The sequence below is a fragment of the Rhinichthys klamathensis genome, unplaced genomic scaffold, assembly GCF_029890125.1.
Source record: "Rhinichthys klamathensis goyatoka isolate OS25496 unplaced genomic scaffold, OSU_Roscu_1.1 h1tg000504l_1, whole genome shotgun sequence".
In the NCBI taxonomy this organism is placed as follows: Eukaryota; Metazoa; Chordata; class Actinopteri; order Cypriniformes; family Leuciscidae; genus Rhinichthys; species Rhinichthys klamathensis.
Window position 1 is genome coordinate 542,501 of NW_026606985.1, and position 22,500 is coordinate 565,000.

The window sequence follows — 22,500 nt, forward strand, 5'->3', positions numbered from 1 at the left end:
CACACAGCTCCACAGCCCAGTCTCGCAAGTGTTGATAGGCTATTACTCGTGAGGAGTAACCAATCAGATAGCGCCGTGGGCGGGACATTGCGCAAGTCTGCAGAGTGGTGATTACAGAGAGGCTGCGGCCGCTATACCAGAGCCAGCCGAAGGAGCGCATTTTAAAATAAAATTGACTTTAATCAAACCACGGACCCGTGATAAGTTTTGTGATCCGTCTCGCCACTATTGTAGTAGCACTGATCACTTTGAGGGGGGGATAAATTTATCCCCACCGGGGATAAAAATAATTAAGCAGAGGCAGGGATACTTTGACCAGAAAGGGGGAAATCCCACGCATCCCCCCCGGCAAATCGCACCCTGTGTGTGTGTGTGTGTGTGTGTGAGAGAGAGTGATTGTGTGTGTGTGTGAGTGTGTGTGTGAGTGTGTGTGTGAGAGAGAGAGAGAGTGATTGTATGTGTGTGTATGTTTGTGTGTGTGAGAGTGATTGTGTGTGTGTGTGTGTGTTTGTGTGTGTGAGAGAGAGTGATTGTGTGTGTGTGTGTGTGTGAGAGAGAGTGATTGTGTGGGAAGGGGGAAATCCCACGCATCCCCCCCGGCAAATCGCACCCTGTGTGTGTGTGTGTGTGTGAGAGAGAGTGATTGTGTGTGAGTGTGTGTGTGAGTGTGTGTGTGAGAGAGAGAGAGAGTGATTGTATGTGTGTGTATGTTTGTGTGTGTGTGAGAGAGTGATTGTGTGTGTGTGTGTGTGTGTGTGAGAGAGAGTGATTGTGTGTGTGTGTATGTTTGTGTGTGTGTGTGTGTAACGGACCGTGTGTTGATCTCGACCCGCTCCGAGTCGCTCTTGGCCTGCAGTGTCATCATCTCCGTCACCGTCTCTCTCAGCTGCTGCTCCAGTTGCAGTCGCACGCCCGTCTCTCTCTCCAGCATCTGCGCAGACGCTTCCTCCCGACTGCGCAAGACTGAGCAGGTGCTCACACACTGCAGCTGCACACTCTGAGCCGCACACGCCAGCTGGTTCCTCACCGCAGACAGATCCCTGCGAGACACACACACACAGTGTGTGTTGAGTCGGTGTTGAGTGCGCTCCGGTGTGTGTTGAGTCGGGGTTGAGTGCGCTCCGGTGTGTGTTGAGTCGGTGTTGAGTGCGCTCCGGTGTGTGTTGAGTCGGTGTTGAGTGCGCTCCGGTGTGTGTTGAGTCGGTGTTGAGTGCGCTCCGGTGTGTGTTGAGTCGGTGTTGTGCGCTCCGGTGTGTGTTGAGTCGGGGTTGAGTGCGCTCCGGTGTGTGTTGAGTCGGTGTTGAGTGCGCTCCGGTGTGTGTTGAGTCGGTGTTGAGTGCGCTCCGGTGTGTGTTGAGTCAGTGTTGAGTGCGCTCCGGTGTGTGTTGAGTCGGTGTTGAGTGCGCTCCGGTGTGTGTTGAGTCGGGGTTGAGTGCGCTCCGGTGTGTGTTGAGTCGGTGTTGAGTGCGCTCCGGTGTGTGTAGAGTCAGTGTTGAGTGCGCTCCGGTGTGTGTTGAGTCGGTGTTGAGTGCGCTCCGGTGTGTGTTGAGTCGGTGTTGAGTGCGCTCCGGTGTGTGTTGAGTCAGTGTTGAGTGCGCTCCGGTGTGTGTTGAGTCGGTGTTGAGTGCGCTACGGTGTGTGTTGAGTCAGTGTTGAGTGCGCTCCGGTGTGTGTTGAGTCGGTGTTGAGTGCGCTACGGTGTGTGTTGAGTCGGTGTTGTGCGCTCCAGTGTGTGTTGAGTCAGTGTTGAGTGCGCTCCGGTGTGTGTTGAGTCGGTGTTGAGTGCGCTCCGGTGTGTGTTGAGTCGGTGTTGAGTGCGCTCCAGTGTGTGTTGAGTCGGTGTTGAGTGCGCTCCGGTGTGTGTTGAGTCGGTGTTGAGTGCGCTCCGGTGTGTGTTGAGTCAGTGTTGAGTGCGCTCCGGTGTGTGTTGAGTGCGCTCCGGTGTGTGTTGAGTTGGGGTTGAGTGCGCTCCGGTGTGTGTTGAGTCAGTGTTGAGTGCGCTCCGGTGTGTGTTGAGTCGGTGTTGTGCGCTCCGGTGTGTGTTGAGTCAGTGTTGAGTGCGCTCCGGTGTGTGTTGAGTCGGTGTTGAGTGCGCTCTGGTGTGTGTTGAGTCGGTGTTGAGTGCGCTCCGGTGTGTGTTGAGTCGGGGTTGAGTGCGCTCCGGTGTGTGTTGAGTCGGGGTTGAGTGCGCTCCGGTGTGTGTTGAGTCGGGGTTGTGTGTTGAGTCGGTGTTGAGTGCGCTCCGGTGTGTGTTGAGTCAGTGTTGAGTGCGCTCCGGTGTGTGTTGAGTCAGTGTTGAGTGCGCTCCGGTGTGTGTTGAGTCAGTGTTGAGTGCGCTCCGGTGTGTGTTGAGTCGGTGTTGTGCGCTCCGGTGTGTGTTGAGTCAGTGTTGAGTGCGCTCCGGTGTGTGTTGAGTCGGTGTTGTGCGCTCCGGTGTGTGTTGAGTCGGGGTTGAGTGCGCTCCGGTGTGTGTTGAGTCAGTGTTGAGTGCGCTCCGGTGTGTGTTGAGTCGGTGTTGTGCGCTCCGGTGTGTGTTGAGTCGATGTTGAGTGCGCTCCGGTGTGTGTTGAGTCGGGGTTGAGTGCGCTCCGGTGTGTGTTGAGTCGGGGTTGAGTGCGCTCCGGTGTGTGTTGAGTTGGTGTTGAGTGCGCTCCGGTGTGTGTTGAGTCAGTGTTGAGTGCGCTCCGGTGTGTGTTGAGTCGGTGTTGAGTGCGCTCCGGTGTGTGTTGAGTCGGGGTTGAGTGCGCTCCGGTGTGTGTTGAGTCGGTGTTGAGTGCGCTCCGGTGTGTGTTGAGTCAGTGTTGAGTGCGCTCCGGTGTGTGTTGAGTCGGTGTTGAGTGCGCTCCGGTGTGTGTTGAGTCAGTGTTGAGTGCGCTCCGGTGTGTGTTGAGTCGGGGTTGTGTGTTGAGTCGGTGTTGAGTGCGCTCCGGTGTGTGTTGAGTCAGTGTTGAGTGCGCTCCGGTGTGTGTTGAGTCAGTGTTGAGTGCGCTCCGGTGTGTGTTGAGTCGGTGTTGTGCGCTCCGGTGTGTGTTGAGTCGGGGTTGAGTGCGCTCCGGTGTGTGTTGAGTCAGTGTTGAGTGCGCTCCGGTGTGTGTTGAGTCGGTGTTGTGCGCTCCGGTGTGTGTTGAGTCGGGGTTGAGTGCGCTCCGGTGTGTGTTGAGTCAGTGTTGAGTGCGCTCCGGTGTGTGTTGAGTCGGTGTTGAGTGCGCTCCGGTGTGTGTTGAGTCAGTGTTGAGTGCGCTCCGGTGTGTGTTGAGTCGGTGTTGAGTGCGCTCCGGTGTGTGTTGAGTCAGTGTTGAGTGCGCTCCGGTGTGTGTTGAGTCAGTGTTGAGTGCGCTCCGGTGTGTGTTGAGTCGGGGTTGAGTGCGCTCCGGTGTGTGTTGAGTCGGTGTTGAGTGCGCTCCGGTGTGTGTTGAGTCGGTGTTGAGTGCGCTCCAGTGTGTGTTGAGTCAGTGTTGAGTGCGCTCCGGTGTGTGTTGAGTCGGTGTTGAGTGCGCTCCGGTGTGTGTTGAGTCGGTGTTGAGTGCGCTCCGGTGTGTGTTGAGTCGGTGTTGAGTGCGCTCCGGTGTGTGTTGAGTCGGTGTTGAGTGCGCTCCGGTGTGTGTTGAGTCGGTGTTGAGTGCGCTCCGGTGTGTGTTGAGTCGGTGTTGAGTGCGCTCCGGTGTGTGTTGAGTCGGTGTTGAGTGCGCTCCGGTGTCTGTTGAGATGGTGTTGAGTGCGCTCCGGTGTGTGTTGAGTCGGTGTTGAGTGCGCTCCGGTGTGTGTTGAGTCGGTGTTGAGTGCGCTCCGGTGTGTGTTGAGTCGGTGTTGAGTGCGCTCCGGTGTGTGTTGAGTCAGTGTTGAGTGCGCTCCGGTGTGTGTTGAGTCGGTGTTGAGTGCGCTCCGGTGTGTGTTGAGTCAGTGTTGAGTGCGCTCCGGTGTGTGTTGAGTCGGTGTTGAGTGCGCTCCGGTGTGTGTTGAGTCGGGGTTGAGTGCGCTCCGGTGTGTGTTGAGTCGGGGTTGAGTGCGCTCCGGTGTGTGTTGAGTCGGTGTTGAGTGCCCTCCGGTGTGTGTTGAGTCAGTGTTGAGTGCGCTCCGGTGTGTGTTGAGTCGGTGTTGAGTGCGCTCCGGTGTGTGTTGAGTCGGTGTTGAGTGCGCTCCGGTGTGTGTTGAGTCGGTGTTGTGCGCTCCGGTGTGTGTTGAGTCGGGGTTGAGTGCGCTCCGGTGTGTGTTGAGTCGGTGTTGAGTGCGCTCCGGTGTGTGTTGAGTCAGTGTTGAGTGCGCTCCGGTGTGTGTTGAGTCGGTGTTGAGTGCGCTACGGTGTGTGTTGAGTCAGTGTTGAGTGCGCTCCGGTGTGTGTTGAGTCGGTGTTGAGTGCGCTCCGGTGTGTGTTGAGTCGGTGTTGAGTGCGCTCCGGTGTGTGTTGAGTCGGTGTTGAGTGCGCTCCGGTGTGTGTTGAGTCGGTGTTGAGTGCGCTCCGGTGTGTGTTGAGTCGGTGTTGAGTGCGCTCCGGTGTGTGTTGAGTCGGTGTTGAGTGCGCTCCGGTGTCTGTTGAGATGGTGTTGAGTGCGCTCCGGTGTGTGTTGAGTCGGTGTTGAGTGCGCTCCGGTGTGTGTTGAGTCGGTGTTGAGTGCGCTCCGGTGTGTGTTGAGTCGGTGTTGAGTGCGCTCCGGTGTGTGTTGAGTCAGTGTTGAGTGCGCTCCGGTGTGTGTTGAGTCGGTGTTGAGTGCGCTCCGGTGTGTGTTGAGTCAGTGTTGAGTGCGCTCCGGTGTGTGTTGAGTCGGTGTTGAGTGCGCTCCGGTGTGTGTTGAGTCGGGGTTGAGTGCGCTCCGGTGTGTGTTGAGTCGGGGTTGAGTGCGCTCCGGTGTGTGTTGAGTCGGTGTTGAGTGCCCTCCGGTGTGTGTTGAGTCAGTGTTGAGTGCGCTCCGGTGTGTGTTGAGTCGGTGTTGAGTGCGCTCCGGTGTGTGTTGAGTCGGTGTTGAGTGCGCTCCGGTGTGTGTTGAGTCGGTGTTGTGCGCTCCGGTGTGTGTTGAGTCGGGGTTGAGTGCGCTCCGGTGTGTGTTGAGTCGGTGTTGAGTGCGCTCCGGTGTGTGTTGAGTCAGTGTTGAGTGCGCTCCGGTGTGTGTTGAGTCGGTGTTGAGTGCGCTACGGTGTGTGTTGAGTCAGTGTTGAGTGCGCTCCGGTGTGTGTTGAGTCAGTGTTGAGTGCGCTCCGGTGTGTGTTGAGTCGGTGTTGAGTGCGCTCCGGTGTGTGTTGAGTCGGTGTTGAGTGCGCTCCGGTGTGTGTTGAGTTGGGGTTGAGTGCGCTCCGGTGTGTGTTGAGTCAGTGTTGAGTGCGCTCCGGTGTGTGTTGAGTCGGTGTTGTGCGCTCCGGTGTGTGTTGAGTCGGGGTTGAGTGCGCTCCAGTGTGTGTTGAGTCAGTGTTGAGTGCGCTCCGGTGTGTGTTGAGTCGGGGTTGAGTGCGCTCCGGTGTGTGTTGAGTCGGGGTTGAGTGCGCTCCGGTGTGTGTTGAGTCGGTGTTGAGTGCGCTCCGGTGTGTGTTGAGTCGGTGTTGAGTGCGCTCCGGTGTGTGTTGAGTCGGTGTTGAGTGCGCTCCGGTGTGTGTTGAGTCGGTGTTGAGTGCGCTCCGGTGTGTGTTGAGTCGGTGTTGAGTGCGCTCCGGTGTGTGTTGAGTCGGTGTTGAGTCGGGGTTGAGTGCGCTCCGGTGTGTGTTGAGTCGGTGTTGAGTCGGGGTTGAGTGCGCTCCGGTGTGTGTTGAGTCGGTGTTGAGTGCGCTCCGGTGTGTGTTGAGTCGGTGTTGAGTCGGTGTTGAGTGCGCTCCGGTGTGTGTTGAGTCGGTGTTGAGTCGGGGTTGAGTGCGCTCCGGTGTGTGTTGAGTCGGTGTTGAGTCGGGGTTGAGTGCGCTCCGGTGTGTGTTGAGTCGGTGTTGAGTGCGCTCCGGTGTGTGTTGAGTCGGTGTTGAGTCGGTGTTGAGTGCGCTCCGGTGTGTGTTGAGTCGGTGTTGAGTCGGTGTTGAGTGCGCTCCGGTGTGTGTTGAGTCGGGGTTGAGTGCGCTCCGGTGTGTGTTGAGTCGGTGTTGAGTCGGGGTTGAGTGCGCTCCGGTGTGTGTTGAGTCAGTGTTGAGTGCCGGCTCTGACCTCTCGGTGGCGCTCTTCATCTCGCAGACGTGCCTGCGCAGACCCACCACCTGCCTCCAGAGCGCCAGCAGACGGCTGTGCTCGCTACTGAAGTAGCTGTGGAAAGACTGAACAAACGCATAAGTTAAACCCTGCAGCGTTCCGTGTGTTACAGTGATGCGTACGGCCACACCCACCTCCTCCTCTTTCCTCCAATCACACTCCCTCTGCTCCAGCTCCTCCCTCGCTCTGGTCCAATCAGCAGTGAGTCTGCGGATGTCCTGGCTGAGCGCCTCGTTGGCCAGTCCGGCCTGTTCCAGCTGCTCTCGCAGCATAGCGTTGACCGCGGATAGACCGCTGCTCCTGCTCACACGCAAACACATTAAGCACACACACATGCAAACAGGTTAAGCACACACACATGCAAACACGTCAAGCACACACACATGCAAACAGGTTAAGCACACACACATGCAAACACATTAAGCACACAGACATGCAAACACGTTAAGCACATGCACACGCCAACACGTTAAGCACACGCAAACACGTTAAGCACACGCAAACACGTTAAGCACACGCAAACACGTTAAGCACACGCAAACACGTTAAGCACACACACACATGCAAACACGTTAAGCACACACGCACACGCAAACATGTTAAGCACACGCACATGCAAACACGTTAAGCACATGCACACGCAAACACGTTAAGCACACACACACATGCAAACATGTTAAGCACACACGCACACGCAAACATGTTAAGCACACGCACACGCAAACACGTTAAGCACACACACATGCAAACATGTTAAGCACATGCACACACATACACGCAACGCTAAGCACACACAAACCCGTTAAGTACAAGCACACACATTAAGCACATGTACACGCAAACACCTTAAGCACACACACACACGTTAAGAACACATGTTAAGCACACGCACATACAAACATGTTAAGAACACGCAAATACATTAAGCACACGCGTTTAGCACACTCACACGTTCAACACACAAATACGTTCAGCACACGCACATGCAAACACGTTAAGCACACGTGTGTGTGTGTATATCATGACAGATGAGTGTGTTCAGTGAGTGTGAGACCTCTGCTGTTCCTCCTCCAGCCTGATGAGGGCGCTCTCCATCTCGCTGCTGGGCTCCTCGTCATCATGACCGTTAGTGCCGCCACACCGGCTCTGCACACACAACAGCGATCACAGCCAGGGGTCGCCTCACTCTTAACATTTTTACTGCTAAAACCGGTCAGTTACAGAAAAAAGTGTCTCTTTTAACTTGCGTGGCGCGTCTATAGAACGTTACAACGGTTAACAACGTCCGTCTAGGGATCGTAAGATTTTTAATGATTTTAAAAGAAAACCACTTCTGCTCACCGAGGCTGCATTTATTAATAATACAACAAAAAAAAAACAGTAATATTGTGAAATATTATTAGAATGTAAAACAGCAGTTTGAGCCGCTGGCGTGAAACACAGTGCCGCGCTTCACTCTGAAACACACACCGCTTTTACACTCGTAAAGCACAGATGTTATTGGATGTTATTCAGCCCGTGTGTCTGAGGTACAGTGAGGTATTATGGGATGTATTTATATGATGTCCAGTGAGGTATTATGGGATGTACTGACAGCAGACTTCTCCAGCAGCATCTGTTCCAGATCTCCACACTTCTTCTTGTACTGTAGAACCTGCAAACACACGGCGTAAGATGAGTGTTCTCAGAGAGGAGACCGGCGGAGTGTGTGTTTTAACGATCGCGTGTGGTGTTGCACCTTGGCCTGTAGTTTCTGCACGAGCTGCGCTTGTCTCTGCTGCCCCTCCTGGTACGCCGTGAGTTTGCGTTTATACGCCGCCTGCTCCTCGTCCAGCCGTCTGCGCAGATCCACGTTCTGCTGCGCTAGACTGAGCGACTCAGGAGAACCCGGATCCTCCTCGGCCGACTCCATCCTCAGCGCCTGCTCCAGCTGCACACAATCAGGGAGAGCCTTAGCAACCGCACAGGAGACCCTAGCAACTGCACAGAAGAGCCTACCAACCGCACAGGAGACCCTAGCAACCGCAGAGGAGACCCTAGCAACCGCACAGGAGACCCTAGCAACCGCACAGAAGAGCCTACCAGCCGCACAGAAGAGCCTACCAACCGCATAGGAGACCCTAGCAACCACACAGAAGAGCCTACCAACCGCACAGGAGACCCTAGCAACTGCACAGGAGACCCTAGCAACCACACAGAAGACCCTAGCAACCGCAAAGGAGACCCTAGCAACCGCACAGAAGAGCCTACCAACCGCACAGGAGACCCTAGCAACTACACAGAAGAGCCTACCAACCACATAGGAGACCCTAGCAACCACACAGAAGAGCCTACCAACCGCACAGGAGACCCTAGCAACCGCACAGGAGACCCTAGCAACCACACAGACGTCCATAACAACCACACAGAAGACCTTAGCAACCATCCATAACACCTTAGCAACCGCACAGAAGAGCTCAGCAACCGCACAGGACACCCTAGCAACCACACAGAAGACCATAGCAACCATCCATAACACCTTAGCAATCGCACATAAAACCCTAGCAACCACACAGGACACCCTAGCAATCACCCATAACACCTTAGCAACTGCACAGAAGAGCCTAGCAACCATCCATCACACCTTCGCAACCACACAGAAGACCCTACCAACCACTCAGAAGACCCTAGCAACCACACAGGACACCCTAGCAACCACACAGGACACACAGTGGTATATTGTATATTAACGCAGCCTCGAGTCCATTTGCTGTATGTATGTGGTGTATTATGTAGCTTTGAGCCCAAGACAAATTTCCTGAGAAAGGACAATAAAGTTTACAAACAAGCAAACAAACAAACACCCTAGCAACCATCTACAACACCTGAGCCACTAGTACCGCACGATTTGGAGGGAAAGTATTAATTATTTGTTAGAACCAAAATGTTATTATATATCAATAGGACTATAAAATAAAATAATTAACATTTTGTTGCACTATAATACTAATTATTATTATTAAATAAAAGTATTAAAATAAGAACTAAAATTACAAAAAAAAATTAGTATTTAAGAAAAATAATGTAGTAATTTGTTTTACTATATTTTATATAGTACAACTGTAACATCAGAATACTAAAATGTATGGCTTAGTTTCATTTTCAAACGTTAAACAGTCGAGCTTTTATTTTGGCAGAAAACCTTCTCTTTCGGTTTATAAGCGCTGCTCGAGTTCGTGGAAGATTATCAGCGTGTGGTGCGTTTTCAAATTCACGTTATAAGCGACTCAAACTCAGAGTTGTAAAATACGCTCACATAAAACAATTCCGCGTTATAAGCGAGGGTTAGGGTTAGAGGATGACGAGCGGATGACGAGCCGCTGGCGTGGAAACGGACACAGTGCCGCGCGCCGCTCTGAGACACGTGGAAGAACGCAGTGCGGCTGACTCTGAAACACACAGGACATGCGTTTATCTATATATCTTCGCGATTTGATAGTTGCGGATTGTGCAACAGTCGAAACTACCTACATCGCCCTAGCAACCATAAAACAACTCCCTGGCAACCTACATCACAGGTAAACACGGCTCACGCTCAAACTGCCTGAATAATTCACAAACGTCCTGATGGGCCCCAGAATCAAAGAGCCTGTTTACAGTCGCCATGGCAACATGCCATTCCACTCCCCGTTACCACGGAGACGGGTCAACCTCGCTGAGACGCGGACAAAAGACAGAGTGTGTGTGTGTGTGTGTTCTCACTGCACACAGAGTGTAAAAACATGGTAAATACGGCACTGGCCATGAACCGTTTCAGGTTCTCTAAAGTTTAGAGACTAAAGATCTCGACTATAAGATCTAGAACTGAAACAGGCTCTTCGATGGCGTTAGACTGTGTGTGTGTGTGTGTGTGTGTGTGATTCTCACTCTCTCGCTGATGGCGCTGTATTTGATGGCCAGTTCATCTCGTTCTGCTCGACTGTGAGCCAGAAGATCCTCCACACGACTCAGTTCTGCCTGAAGAACCCGGTTCTCCTCTGGGACCGACAGACTCGACGACATGCCTCCAGCTGTGTGTGTGTGTGTGTGTGTGTGTGAGGGGGAGAGAGAGAGAGAGAACATTGTTCAATCTGTTGAGCTCAATCCCAGTTAACAGGGAACGTTCTCTCAATGTTATAAACAAACGTTCTTCCAGTAACGTTAAAAGAATGTTTGTTCAAAGTTATCTGGTCTTTAATAACGTTCTCAAAACGTTAGAACAAAAACATTATTCGTTCATGGAGTTATGGTTGGATGTTCGTCTAACGTTTTTTAAACGAACAGAGAACATTCAAAAGTAACGTTCTCATAACGTGTTGGAAATGATCAAATGGAATGTTCCCTTAATGTTCGCATAACCAAGAAAAAAACGTTTTTAAAACATTTTAAAAACTGTATGTTTAGAACGTTCATAAATAACGGAACGCTCTTCGAGTCTCACCGCTATCGCTCAGGTTTCGGGACACGATCTCGCGCACGCGGGCGGGTAACCGTGACTGAGGCTCATCTGGAGAACATCCTCGAACCCTCAGACGCTTTTCTTCACACAGAACGCTCTCCTCCAGCCTCTGAAACACACAACCATATTATACGTGTGTGTGTGTGTGTGTGTGTCAGTGGCAGATGGTCTCAGTGGTGATCTGTTGTATATTTAGATCAGATCAGAACACACACCTGCGGCGCCGCCAGAACTGAACCAGAAAACACATTTAATAATTCACAATTTATTCATCAAACTGACGCTTTTATCCAAAGAGACTCGCAAATAACACGCGATCCATAGAGTTATTCCGATCAAGCGATGATGAATGAAGAAATAAAAGAAGTAAATTAACTACACCTGAATCACCGCCTCAAGTTTGGACTCGTTCGGGTCTTCAGAACCGCTCATGGTGAAGTTACGATTAGATTCATTACAATCGGATATAATCTATTTTAGACTCGATAAACCGGATAAAATCAGTGACTCGCGCCGTTAGAGAACGAATCACGTGTCTCGCAGAAATACACTTCATAAACGAATCCAGACAATAATCCAGTTATTCCGACCCTTCCCGAACAGACCCGCGAACACACTGAGGAGAGAGAGAGTGTGTGTGTGTGTGTGTGTGAGAGAGAGAGAGGGGGCTTTAATAAGATTGAGTGAGATTATACACATGCAGCTCAATCGGATTCAAAAGAGAAACTGAAACAGCGACAATTAAACGAACTAATAAAACAAAGGTGATACACTTTTTTATTGGTTACGTTTAACGTACTACTGTAATTTAACATGTTTGCATTAATACCCATCACCATGACAACAACCCATCAACACACGGCCAACCGTCAACAGAAATCCAGTCAGATTGATTATTAACTGAGGAATTATTTAAAAAGAGCCACTAATTTATATTTAATATACAAGGTGTTAATTCGTCAAATTAATGTTTTTTAAGTAATTGTATTTTTGAGTAGGTCTTAAATCAAAGCGATATGTGATCGTGCGCGCGCGCCCCCTGAGGCGGGTTTGGGAAGTACAGCGTTTAAATCTCTGACAGGAACTAAACTCCTCCACATTCACGGCGCGACATCAAAAATACAGCTGTTTTTATAATCAGCAGGTTTTCATATATTGTAAGCAACCACTTTGAGTACTTATTTTATGTGTATATGGGTTTATTCAAATTGATCGACTCTCACAAAAACTCTCAAACTCTCCGGATGCACGTTGTCGAGAGATGCAGTGACGCGACGCTGGACAAGTTGCATGAATATATTCATATTCAATTAGTTTATGAACACATGATTTTTATTCACTCAAGACAAATTATCGATTACATTTATTAATATTTCACTCACTCATTCATTCGCGAACGCGTTCAACACAATCGCACGAACACGGAGAAAATCACGCGTGATCTTACCGGCAAAACTGCATTAAATCCGCATTAAAAGCGCTTTAAACTCGGAATGAAAGTGCTGGTGTGGTAATGTGTTGGTGTTTATGTGTGTGATGCTCAGTCTGGACTCTTTCCGGGGTCACACTCACTTCCCGCGCATATAAAAGACCCCAAATCACTGCGGAACAATCGGGATTTTACATACAGAAACCAGTCTTTCACACATCAAAGGACTGTATACAGTTAGTTCTGTGTGTAAAATGACACTTCCCAATACGAACAAATGAATTTGAAGTAATAACTTACATTAATTCAAATCTATTCAGATTCATTCATATTTATTAGAGTAGTCAACTTGTACAAACTCACCTGGCGAATCAGCAGCTCTCAGTCACACACCTGAAACTACAACAAAACAACAACTATGGAAACCATCACACTCATATTTATTTAGCTATGCAAATTAGCACATATTATACAGATAGTTTGATAATTAATTATAACTAATAATTTTTACTTGAGCGTGTCACTTATTTTGAAGTATTAAGTTTAAGGAATCAGTACATTTAGTATTACCGCAAAAAACGACACTGTTTATCAGGAAACGGTTTATTCATATATAAACCATCATTTGTACATTCTACATGTGTTTCATAAAGGCACTTGAAGGAAAGATTCAGACTTTTATAATTACTGACAATATCAAGAATAAAACTGTAGTCACCAGGAAATAAAGCAAATAAAGTCTGGGGTTAGTTTAAAATGTATAAGATGAAAAATCATCTGCTTATAAACACATAAAATAAGCTCTTCAAATCCTGATCCGAGTGAAAATAGCAGTTTGAGTCAGACAGATCACATGACGCACAGATAAAACACATGAGGAACTAAAAGAAAGAAAATCTCACCGATAACCAACTAAACAGACCAGATGGAAAGCTTTAAAGCTGAAGTGTGTCATTCGTTTGTATCTTCGAATACTAACAGACTAATGGCGAGTCACTATAAGGAAGTCACTACTTCATGAACTTCCCGTAAACACTTTGACTCTCTTTATTTGTCCTGTCAACTTCTGGGTCAGCCAATTATGCGAGTTTATGGGCGGGGCCACCTGATTAACGACCAATGGCTGATGGGGGCGAGTAATCAGGAAACCTGTTGGAAAACAGTTATTATGACACACTTCAGCTTTAACATCAAGCCGAGACAGCGGTAAACGAGACATGATACTGACGACTCATCACATTAACTGAAGCCGCGTGTGAAAAACTAACAAGAAACATGTTTCAAACTCGACAGCGGCTGGAATGCAGCGAATATCAGCGACCGCAGGCCGATTGCATAGAAATATCCGTGGAAAAACAGCGTCCATGTGTCATCACATTCTCACGATCCCTTTCCAAAGACGCTAGAACTGCACCCATTCCGACCGCGTGTCCTGCGTGGACCTGTCGAACAGACATCACATTTAGTCATTTAGCAGACGCTTTTATCCAAAGCGACTTACAACTGAGGACTAAACCAAGCGAGAGTGAGAGTCAGAGAGTCAGAGAGTGAGACATCAGAGAGTGAGACACCTGGAGACAGACAGATAGATAGATAGACAGACAGAAAGATAGATAGACAGAGAGACAGATAGATAGACAGACAGTTAGACAGACAGTTAGATAGATAGATAGATAGATAGATAGATAGATAGATAGATAGATAGATAGATAGATAGACAGTTAGTTAGATAGACAGACAGACAGTTAGATATAGACAGTTAGATAGATAGATAGACAGACAGTTAGACAGACAGTTAGATAGATAGACAGATATATAGATAGATAGATAGATAGACAGACAGTTAGATAGATAGACAGACAGACAGATAGACAGACAGTTAGATAGATAGATAGACAGACAGACAGTTAGATAGACAGACAGGCAGACACAGACAGACAGACAGTTAGATAGACAGACAGGCAGACACAGATAGACAGACAGTTAGATAGACAGACAGATAGACAGACAGATAGACAGACAGTTAGACAGATAGATAGATAGACAGATCGATAGATAGACAGATCGATAGATAGACAGACAGTTAGATAGATAGACAGGCAGACACACTGACCCAGGTCCTGCCGCAGTGAAATCCCCCCACATGTCCTGAGAGGGCGGGGCCACAGCAGGGGCGGATTCTCCAATGTCCAACAGTGTCGCTAAAAGGGGAGGAGCCTCATATTAGCCAAACCCACCGAGGACTGTTATAAATACACCGGATCTGAGTGTCTCACCTGTGCTGGGAGGAGCGACAGGTCTGAGTGTCTCACCTGTGCTGGGAGGAGCGACAGGTATCGTCTGCTGAACTGCGAGTGGAGGAACGAGAGCGCTGGCCTTCACACCGGGAGGAGGAGGAGGAAGCAGACCACCCACCGCTCGAGACTTCACCGGCCCACTCGACTCCTTCTTCTTTATGTTCTGAGAGAGAGAGACAGAAGTCAACACCTGTCTGTCTGACTGTCTGTGTCTATCTATCCATCTATCGGTCTGTTTGTCTGTCTATCTATCTAACTGTCTATCTATCTATCTATCTATCTGTCTATCTATCTATCTGGCAGAGGGCCATTCACTCCCAACGAGAAAATGACAAAAACATTATATGCGACTGTGACTATATATTTTTTTACTTTATTATCTCTGATATATTTAACAAAGTTATCTCATATTTCACCCTTAATAGTCTGTTTATAAATGTATTCTATCTACCACTAATAACACGCATGATTCTAAAACCACCAGTAGGTGGCAGCAAATCATAGTCTTAACAAGCGAGTGACTGAATCATTCACTCAAACGTTTCGTTTAAAACGGCTGAATTAGCAACTGACGAGTGAGTCATTGAATCGTTCGTTAGATTCATTCATTTATCACTGATTCATTTAGCAATCACTGTGTTGTTAGAAAACTCATAATAGTTCTACTGTGTGTTTGGTTAACCAGCTACATCCATTTTTTGCCCCATTTCTTGAATTTTGGTGACATTTTTGGTGTGTGATGGAGGGGGCGGGGCTTCTGTTGCGAGTCTAGATCGGATTACGCTACGATCTCGATGGCTTCGCTCACCCCGATGTTGATCTTGATGGTCTGACCCTCTTTGAAGCCCAAGTCCAGCTTCGGCACCGAATCCTGCGTGGCTTCCTGTCGGGCAAACTCACTTTCCTGTTTCACCCACCTGTGAGAGAGACGGGTCATGACATCAGCAGAGACGACTCGTGACATCAGAGACGACTCGTGACATCAGAGACGACTCGTGACATCAGAGACGACTCGTGACATCAGAGACGACTCGTGACATCAGAGACGACTCGTGACATCAGAGACGGATCGTGACATCAGAGACGACTCGTGACATCAGAGACGACTCGTGACATCAGAGACGACTCGTGACATCAGAGACGACTCGTGACATCAGAGACGACTCGTGACATCACAGACGACTCGTGACATCACAGACGACTCGTGACATCACAGACGACTCGTGACATCACAGACGACTCGTGACATCAGAGACGACTCGTGACATCAGAGACGACTCGTGACATCAGAGACGACTCGTGACATCAGAGACGGATCGTGACATCAGAGACGGATCGTGACATCAGAGACTCCTCGTGACATCAGAGACGGGTCGTGACATCAGAGACGGCTCGTGACATCAGAGACTCCTCGTGACATCAGAGACTCCTCGTGACATCAGAGACTCCTCGTGACATCAGAGACGGCTCGTGACATCAGAGACGGCTCGTGACATCAGAGACGGCTCGGGACATCAGAGACGGCTCGTGACATCAGAGACGACTGGTGACATCAGAGACGGCTCGTGACATCAGAGACGGATCGTGACATCAGAGACGGATCGTGACATCAGAGACGGATCGTGACATCAGAGACGACTCGTGACATCAGAGACGACTCGTGACATCAGAGACGACTCGTGACATCAGAGACGACTCGTGACATCAGAGACGACTCGTGACATCAGAGACGACTCGTGACATCACAGACGACTCGTGACATCACAGACGACTCGTGACATCACAGACGACTCGTGACATCACAGACGACTCGTGACATCACAGACGACTCGTGACATCACAGACGACTCGTGACATCAGAGACGACTCGTGACATCAGAGACGGATCGTGACATCAGAGACGGATCGTGACATCAGAGACTCCTCGTGACATCAGAGACGGGTCGTGACATCAGAGACGGCTCGTGACATCAGAGACTCCTCGTGACATCAGAGACTCCTCGTGACATCAGAGACTCCTCGTGACATCAGAGACGGCTCGTGACATCAGAGACTCCTCGTGACATCAGAGACGGCTCGGGACATCAGAGACGGCTCGTGACATCAGAGACGACTGGTGACATCAGAGACGGCTCGTGACATCAGAGACGGATCGTGACATCAGAGACGGATCGTGACATCAGAGACGGATCGTGACATCAGAGACGACTCGTGACATCAGAGACGACTCGTGACATCAGAGACGACTCGTGACATCAGAGACGACTCGTGACATCAGAGACGACTCGTGACATCAGAGACGACTCGTGACATCAGAGACGACTCGTGACATCAGAGACGACTCGTGACATCAGAGACGACTCGTGACATCAGAGACGACTCGTGACATCAGAGACGACTCGTGACATCACAGACGACTCGTGACATCACAGACGACTCGTGACATCAGAGACGACTCGTGACATCAGAGACGACTCGTGACATCAGAGACTCCTCGTGACATCAGAGACTCCTCGTGACATCAGAGACTCCTCGTGACATCAGAGACTCCTCGTGACATCAGAGACGGCTCGTGACATCAGAGACGGCTCGTGACATCAGAGACTCCTCGTGACATCAGAGACGGCTCGTGACATCAGAGACGGCTCGTGACATCAGAGACGGCTCGTGACATCAGAGACTCCTCGTGACATCAGAGACGGCTCGTGACATCAGAGACGGCTCGTGACATCAGAGACGACTGGTGACATCAGAGACGGCTCGTGACATCAGAGACGACTCGTGACATCAGAGACGGCTCGTGACATCAGAGACGGCTCGTGACATCAGAGACGACTCGTGACATCAGAGACGACTGGTGACATCAGAGACGGCTCGTGACATCAGAGACGACTCGTGACATCAGAGACGGCTCGTGACATCAGAGACGGCTCGTGACATCAGAGACGACTCGTGACATCACAGACGACTCGTGACATCAGAGACGACTCGTGACATCAGAGACGACTCGTGACAGAGACGACTCGTGACATCAGAGACGACTCGTGACATCAGAGACGAGACGACTCGTGACATCAGAGACGACTCGTGACATCAGAGACGACTCGTGACATCAGAGACGACTCGTGACATCAGAGACGACTCGTGACATCAGAGACGACTCGTGACATCAGAGACGACTCGTGACATCACAGACGACTCGTGACATCACAGACGACTCGTGACATCACAGACGACTCGTGACATCACAGACGACTCGTGACATCACAGACGACTCGTGACATCACAGACGACTCGTGACATCAGAGACGACTCGTGACATCAGAGACGGCTCGTGACATCAGAGACGGCTCGTGACATCAGAGACGGCTCGTGACATCAGAGACGGCTCGTGACATCAGAGACGGCTCGTGACATCACAGACTCCTCGTGACATCAGAGACGACTCGTGACATCAGAGACGACTCGTGACATCAGAGACGACTCGTGACATCAGAGACGGATCGTGACATCAGAGACGACTCGTGACATCAGAGACGACTCGTGACATCAGAGACGACTCGTGACATCACAGACGACTCGTGACATCAGAGACGACTCGTGACATCAGAGACGACTCGTGACATCAGAGACGACTCGTGACATCAGAGACGACTCGTGACATCAGAGACGACTCGTGACATCAGAGACGACTCGTGACATCACAGACGACTCGTGACATCACAGACGACTCGTGACATCAGAGACGACTCGTGACATCAGAGACGACTCGTGACATCAGAGACGGATCGTGACATCAGAGACGATTCGTGACATCAGAGACGACTCGTGACATCAGAGACGGATCGTGACATCAGAGACGATTCGTGACATCAGAGACGGATCGTGACATCAGAGACGACTCTGATGTCACGAGGAGTCTGTGATGTCACGAGCCGTCTGTGATGTCACGAGCCGTCTCTGATGTCACGAGCCGTCTCTGATGTCACGGGCCGTCTCTTATGTCACGGGCCGTCTCTGATGTCACGAGTCGTCTCTGATGTCACGAGTCGTCTCTGCTGATGTCATGACCCGTCTCTGATGTCACGACCCGTCTCTGATGTCACGATCCGTCTCTGATGTCACGATCCGTCTCTGATGTCACGAGGAGTCTGTGATGTCACAAGCCGTCTCGTGATATCAGAGACGACTCGTGACATCAGAGACGGCTCGTGACATCAGAGACGGCTCGTGACATCACAGACTCCTCGTGACATCACAGACGACTCGTGACATCAGAGACGGATCGTGACATCAGAGACGACATGTCATCAGAGACTCGTGACATCAGAGACTCCTCGTGACATCAGAGACGGCTCGTGACATCAGAGATGGCTCGTGACATCAGAGACGGCTCGTGACATCAGAGACGGCTCGTGACATCAGCAGAGACGACTCGTGACATCAGAGACTCCTCGTGACATCAGAGACGGCTCGTGACATCAGAGACGGCTCGTGACATCAGAGACTCCTCGTGACATCAGCAGAGACGACTCGTGACATCAGAGACTCCTCGTGACATCAGAGACGGCTCGTGACATCAGAGACTCCTCGTGACATCAGAGACTCCTCGTGACATCAGAGACGACTCGTGACATCAGAGACTCCTCGTGACATCAGAGACGGCTCGTGACATCAGAGACTCCTCGTGACATCAGAGACGGCTCGTGACATCAGAGACTCCTCGTGACATCAGCAGAGACGACTCGTGACATCAGAGACTCCTCGTGACAACAGAGACGGCTCGTGACATCAGAGACGGCTCGTGACATCAGCAGAGACGACTCGTGACATCAGAGACGACTCGTGACATCAGAGACTCCTCGTGACATCAGAGACTCCTCGTGACATCAGAGACGGCTCGTGACATCAGCAGAGACGACTCGTGACATCAGAGACGACTCGTGACATCAGAGACTCCTCGTGACATCAGAGACGACTCGTGACATCAGAGACGGCTCGTGACATCACAGACGGGTCGTGACATCACAGACGGGTCGTGACATCACAGACTCCTCGTGACATCAGAGACGGCTCGTGACATCAGAGACGGCTCGTGACATCAGAGACTCCTCGTGACATCAGCAGAGACGACTCGTGACATCAGAGACTCCTCGTGACATCAGAGACGGCTCGTGACATCAGAGACTCCTCGTGACATCAGAGACGGCTCGTGACATCAGAGACTCCTCGTGACATCAGAGACTCCTCGTGACATCAGAGACGACTCGTGACATCAGAGACTCCTCGTGACATCAGAGACGGCTCGTGACATCAGAGACTCCTCGTGACATCAGAGACGGCTCGTGACATCAGAGACTCCTCGTGACATCAGCAGAGACGACTCGTGACATCAGAGACTCCTCGTGACAACAGAGACGGCTCGTGACATCAGAGACGGCTCGTGACATCAGCAGAGACGACTCGTGACATCAGAGACGACTCGTGACATCAGAGACTCCTCGTGACATCAGAGACTCCTCGTGACATCAGAGACGGCTCGTGACATCAGCAGAGACGACTCGTGACATCAGAGACGACTCGTGACATCAGAGACTCCTCGTGACATCAGAGACGACTCGTGACATCAGAGACGGCTCGTGACATCACAGACGGGTCGTGACATCACAGACGGGTCGTGACATCACAGACTCCTCGTGACATCAGAGACGGCTCGTGACATCAGAGACGGCTCGTGACATCAGAGACTCCTCGTGACATCAGCAGAGACTCCTCGTGACATCAGAGACGGCTCGTGACATCAGAGACGGCTCGTGACATCAGAGACGACTCGTGACATCAGAGACGACTCGTGACATCAGAGACGGCTCGTGACATCACAGACTCCTCGTGACATCACAGACTCCTCGTGACATCACAGACTCCTCGTGACATCAGAGACGGATCGTGACATCAGAGACGGATCGTGACATCAGAGACGGATCGTGACATCACAGACTCCTCGTGACATCAGAGACGGGTCGTGACATCAGAGACGGCACGTGACATCAGAGACGACTCGTGACATCAGAGACGGGTCGTGACATCAGAGACGGCTCGTGACATCAGAGACGGATCGTGACATCAGAGACGATTCGTGACATCAGAGACGACTCGTGACATCAGAGACGGATCGTGACATCAGAGACGGGTCGTGACATCAGAGGTCAAAGGTCAGACTGAACAACTCACTTGAAATGATCCTGGAGCGCCACGTTGAAATCGAAGGAATCCCCGCGGTCGGCGAAACCGAGGCCGATGAATGCGTGACGCCCTGAGAGTCACAAAACACACTCGTTTATCATCACAGGGAGAATGTACATTATATACACATTTATGCATGATTTTCACACACACCGTTTCCATCCTCGATCCTGACGACGAAGTATCGGCTGGAGTCTGTGACGGCCTCGACTGCACTGCCCGGATACTGATCCACCGGAGCCTGAGCGAACAGCTCACCTGATCACATGACACACAGGTGTGAGAGTGTGTGAGTGTGTGCGAGTGTGTGTGTGCTTCAGTGTGTGTGTGTGTGAGTGTATACGGCCTCGACTGCACTGCCCGGATACTGATCCACCGGAGCCTGAGCGAACAGCTCACCTGATCACATGACACACAGGTGTGAGAGTGTGTGAGTGTGTGCGAGTGTGTGTGTGCTTCAGTGTGTGTGTGTGTGAGTGTATACGGCCTCGACTGCACTGCCCGGATACTGATCCACCGGAGCCTGAGCGAACAGCTCACCTGATCACATGACACACAGGTGTGAGAGTGTGTGAGTGTGTGCGAGTGTGTGTGTGCTTCAGTGTGTGTGTGTGTGAGTGTATACGGCCTCGACCGCACTGCCCGGATACTGATCCACCGGAGCCTGAGCGAACAGCTCACCTGATCACATGACACACAGGTGTGAGAGTGTGTGAGTGTGTGCGAGTGTGTGTGTGCTTCAGTGTGTGTGTGAGTGAGTGTATACGGCCTCGACCGCACTGCCCGGATACTGATCCACCGGAGCCTGAGCGAACAGCTCACCTGATCACATGACACACAGGTGAGAGAGAGTGTGTGTGTGTGTGCTCACCTGTGTTTTTGTCCTCTAGTTTGATGAAGACTGCGGTTCCTTTTGCTGTGATCTTCATGCGTCCGGTCCACGCCGGCTCGTCCAGCTTCCAGTCCGCCGCCCTGAAACAACATCATCACACGGCTCTGTGGAATGCTCCATTCTGATTGGTCAATCGCACCGTATGTTATTCCCAGATAACAGCAGAACACAGAAACTCAGGCTCGCCGGGTCAGCGCTACATACTCGCTAGGAACCGTTTTTCTTCATGGAAGTTTTGCTTTTGTCGAGCCAAATATTAAAACTCAGTCTTTATTAACATCGTGCCGTCCAGTATCGCGACTCGCTCTCTCGTTTCAAACGCAGCGGCGGCCATTTTGTGACTATTGTTTTGTACACTGTTGATTATGAGATACAAACAGGTACGATATTAAAACAGTTTAATCTGAAATCAATATCTCTGATCTCCATAATTATTAATGTGTTGAAATGCTGTGTAATAAGTGTTATGACTGTAAACCGTATCTCTGAAATGTCCGTCTAGTTTGATCTCGCCGCTGAAACGCTCTCTCCGCGCAGCTCTGCGTTTACAGAGATAATGCAGATCAATATTTCCTGTCTAATTATTTACTGATGTGCAAGTAGCCGTGTAATAACAGGATAATGTACATCCAGCCGGTTATTATCTCAGAATAAACCCCTACAGGTGTGTGTGTGTTAGCTCAGAATAAACCCCTACAGGTGTGTGTGTGTTAGCTCAGAATAAACCCCTACAGGTGTGTGTGTGTGTGTGTGTGATCTCAGAATAAACTCCTTCAGGTGTGTGTGTGTGTGTGTGTTAGCTCAGAATAAACCCCTACAGGTGTGTGTGTGTTAGCTCAGAATAAACCCCTACAGGTGTGTGTGTGTTAGCTCAGAATAAACCCCTACAGGTGTGTGTGTGTGTTAGCTCAGAATAAACCCCTACAGGTGTGTGTGTGTTAGCTCAGAATAAACCCCTACAGGTGTGTGTGTGTTATCTCTGAATAAACCCCTTCAGGTGTGTGT

General features: G+C 50.5%; 2 protein-coding genes across 2 annotated transcripts in view; both read right to left on the reverse strand.

Moving 5' to 3' along the window:
• Nucleotides 1-11,152, reverse strand: part of LOC130072702 (rootletin-like) — a 69,004-nt gene extending 57,852 nt beyond the window's left edge. The window contains exons 1-9 of the mRNA XM_056237919.1: nt 11,016-11,152; nt 10,617-10,743; nt 10,064-10,206; nt 7,896-8,087; nt 7,752-7,811; nt 7,212-7,303; nt 6,292-6,457; nt 6,116-6,222; nt 813-1,040 (exon numbers count right to left, since the gene is read on the reverse strand). Coding sequence (XP_056093894.1) covers nt 813-1,040; nt 6,116-6,222; nt 6,292-6,457; nt 7,212-7,303; nt 7,752-7,811; nt 7,896-8,087; nt 10,064-10,206; nt 10,617-10,743; nt 11,016-11,066 — 1,166 coding nt within the window. The 5' untranslated portion in view covers nt 11,067-11,152. The remainder of the gene's footprint in view (nt 1-812; nt 1,041-6,115; nt 6,223-6,291; nt 6,458-7,211; nt 7,304-7,751; nt 7,812-7,895; nt 8,088-10,063; nt 10,207-10,616; nt 10,744-11,015) is intronic.
• A 1,498-nt stretch (nt 11,153-12,650) lies between these two features.
• Nucleotides 12,651-22,500, reverse strand: part of necap2 (NECAP endocytosis associated 2) — an 11,160-nt gene continuing 1,310 nt past the window's right edge. The window contains exons 2-8 of the mRNA XM_056237943.1: nt 21,475-21,575; nt 20,757-20,861; nt 20,592-20,673; nt 15,169-15,277; nt 14,376-14,523; nt 14,177-14,264; nt 12,651-13,505 (exon numbers count right to left, since the gene is read on the reverse strand). Of these exons, the coding sequence (XP_056093918.1) occupies nt 13,466-13,505; nt 14,177-14,264; nt 14,376-14,523; nt 15,169-15,277; nt 20,592-20,673; nt 20,757-20,861; nt 21,475-21,575 (673 nt within the window). The 3' untranslated portion in view covers nt 12,651-13,465. The remainder of the gene's footprint in view (nt 13,506-14,176; nt 14,265-14,375; nt 14,524-15,168; nt 15,278-20,591; nt 20,674-20,756; nt 20,862-21,474; nt 21,576-22,500) is intronic.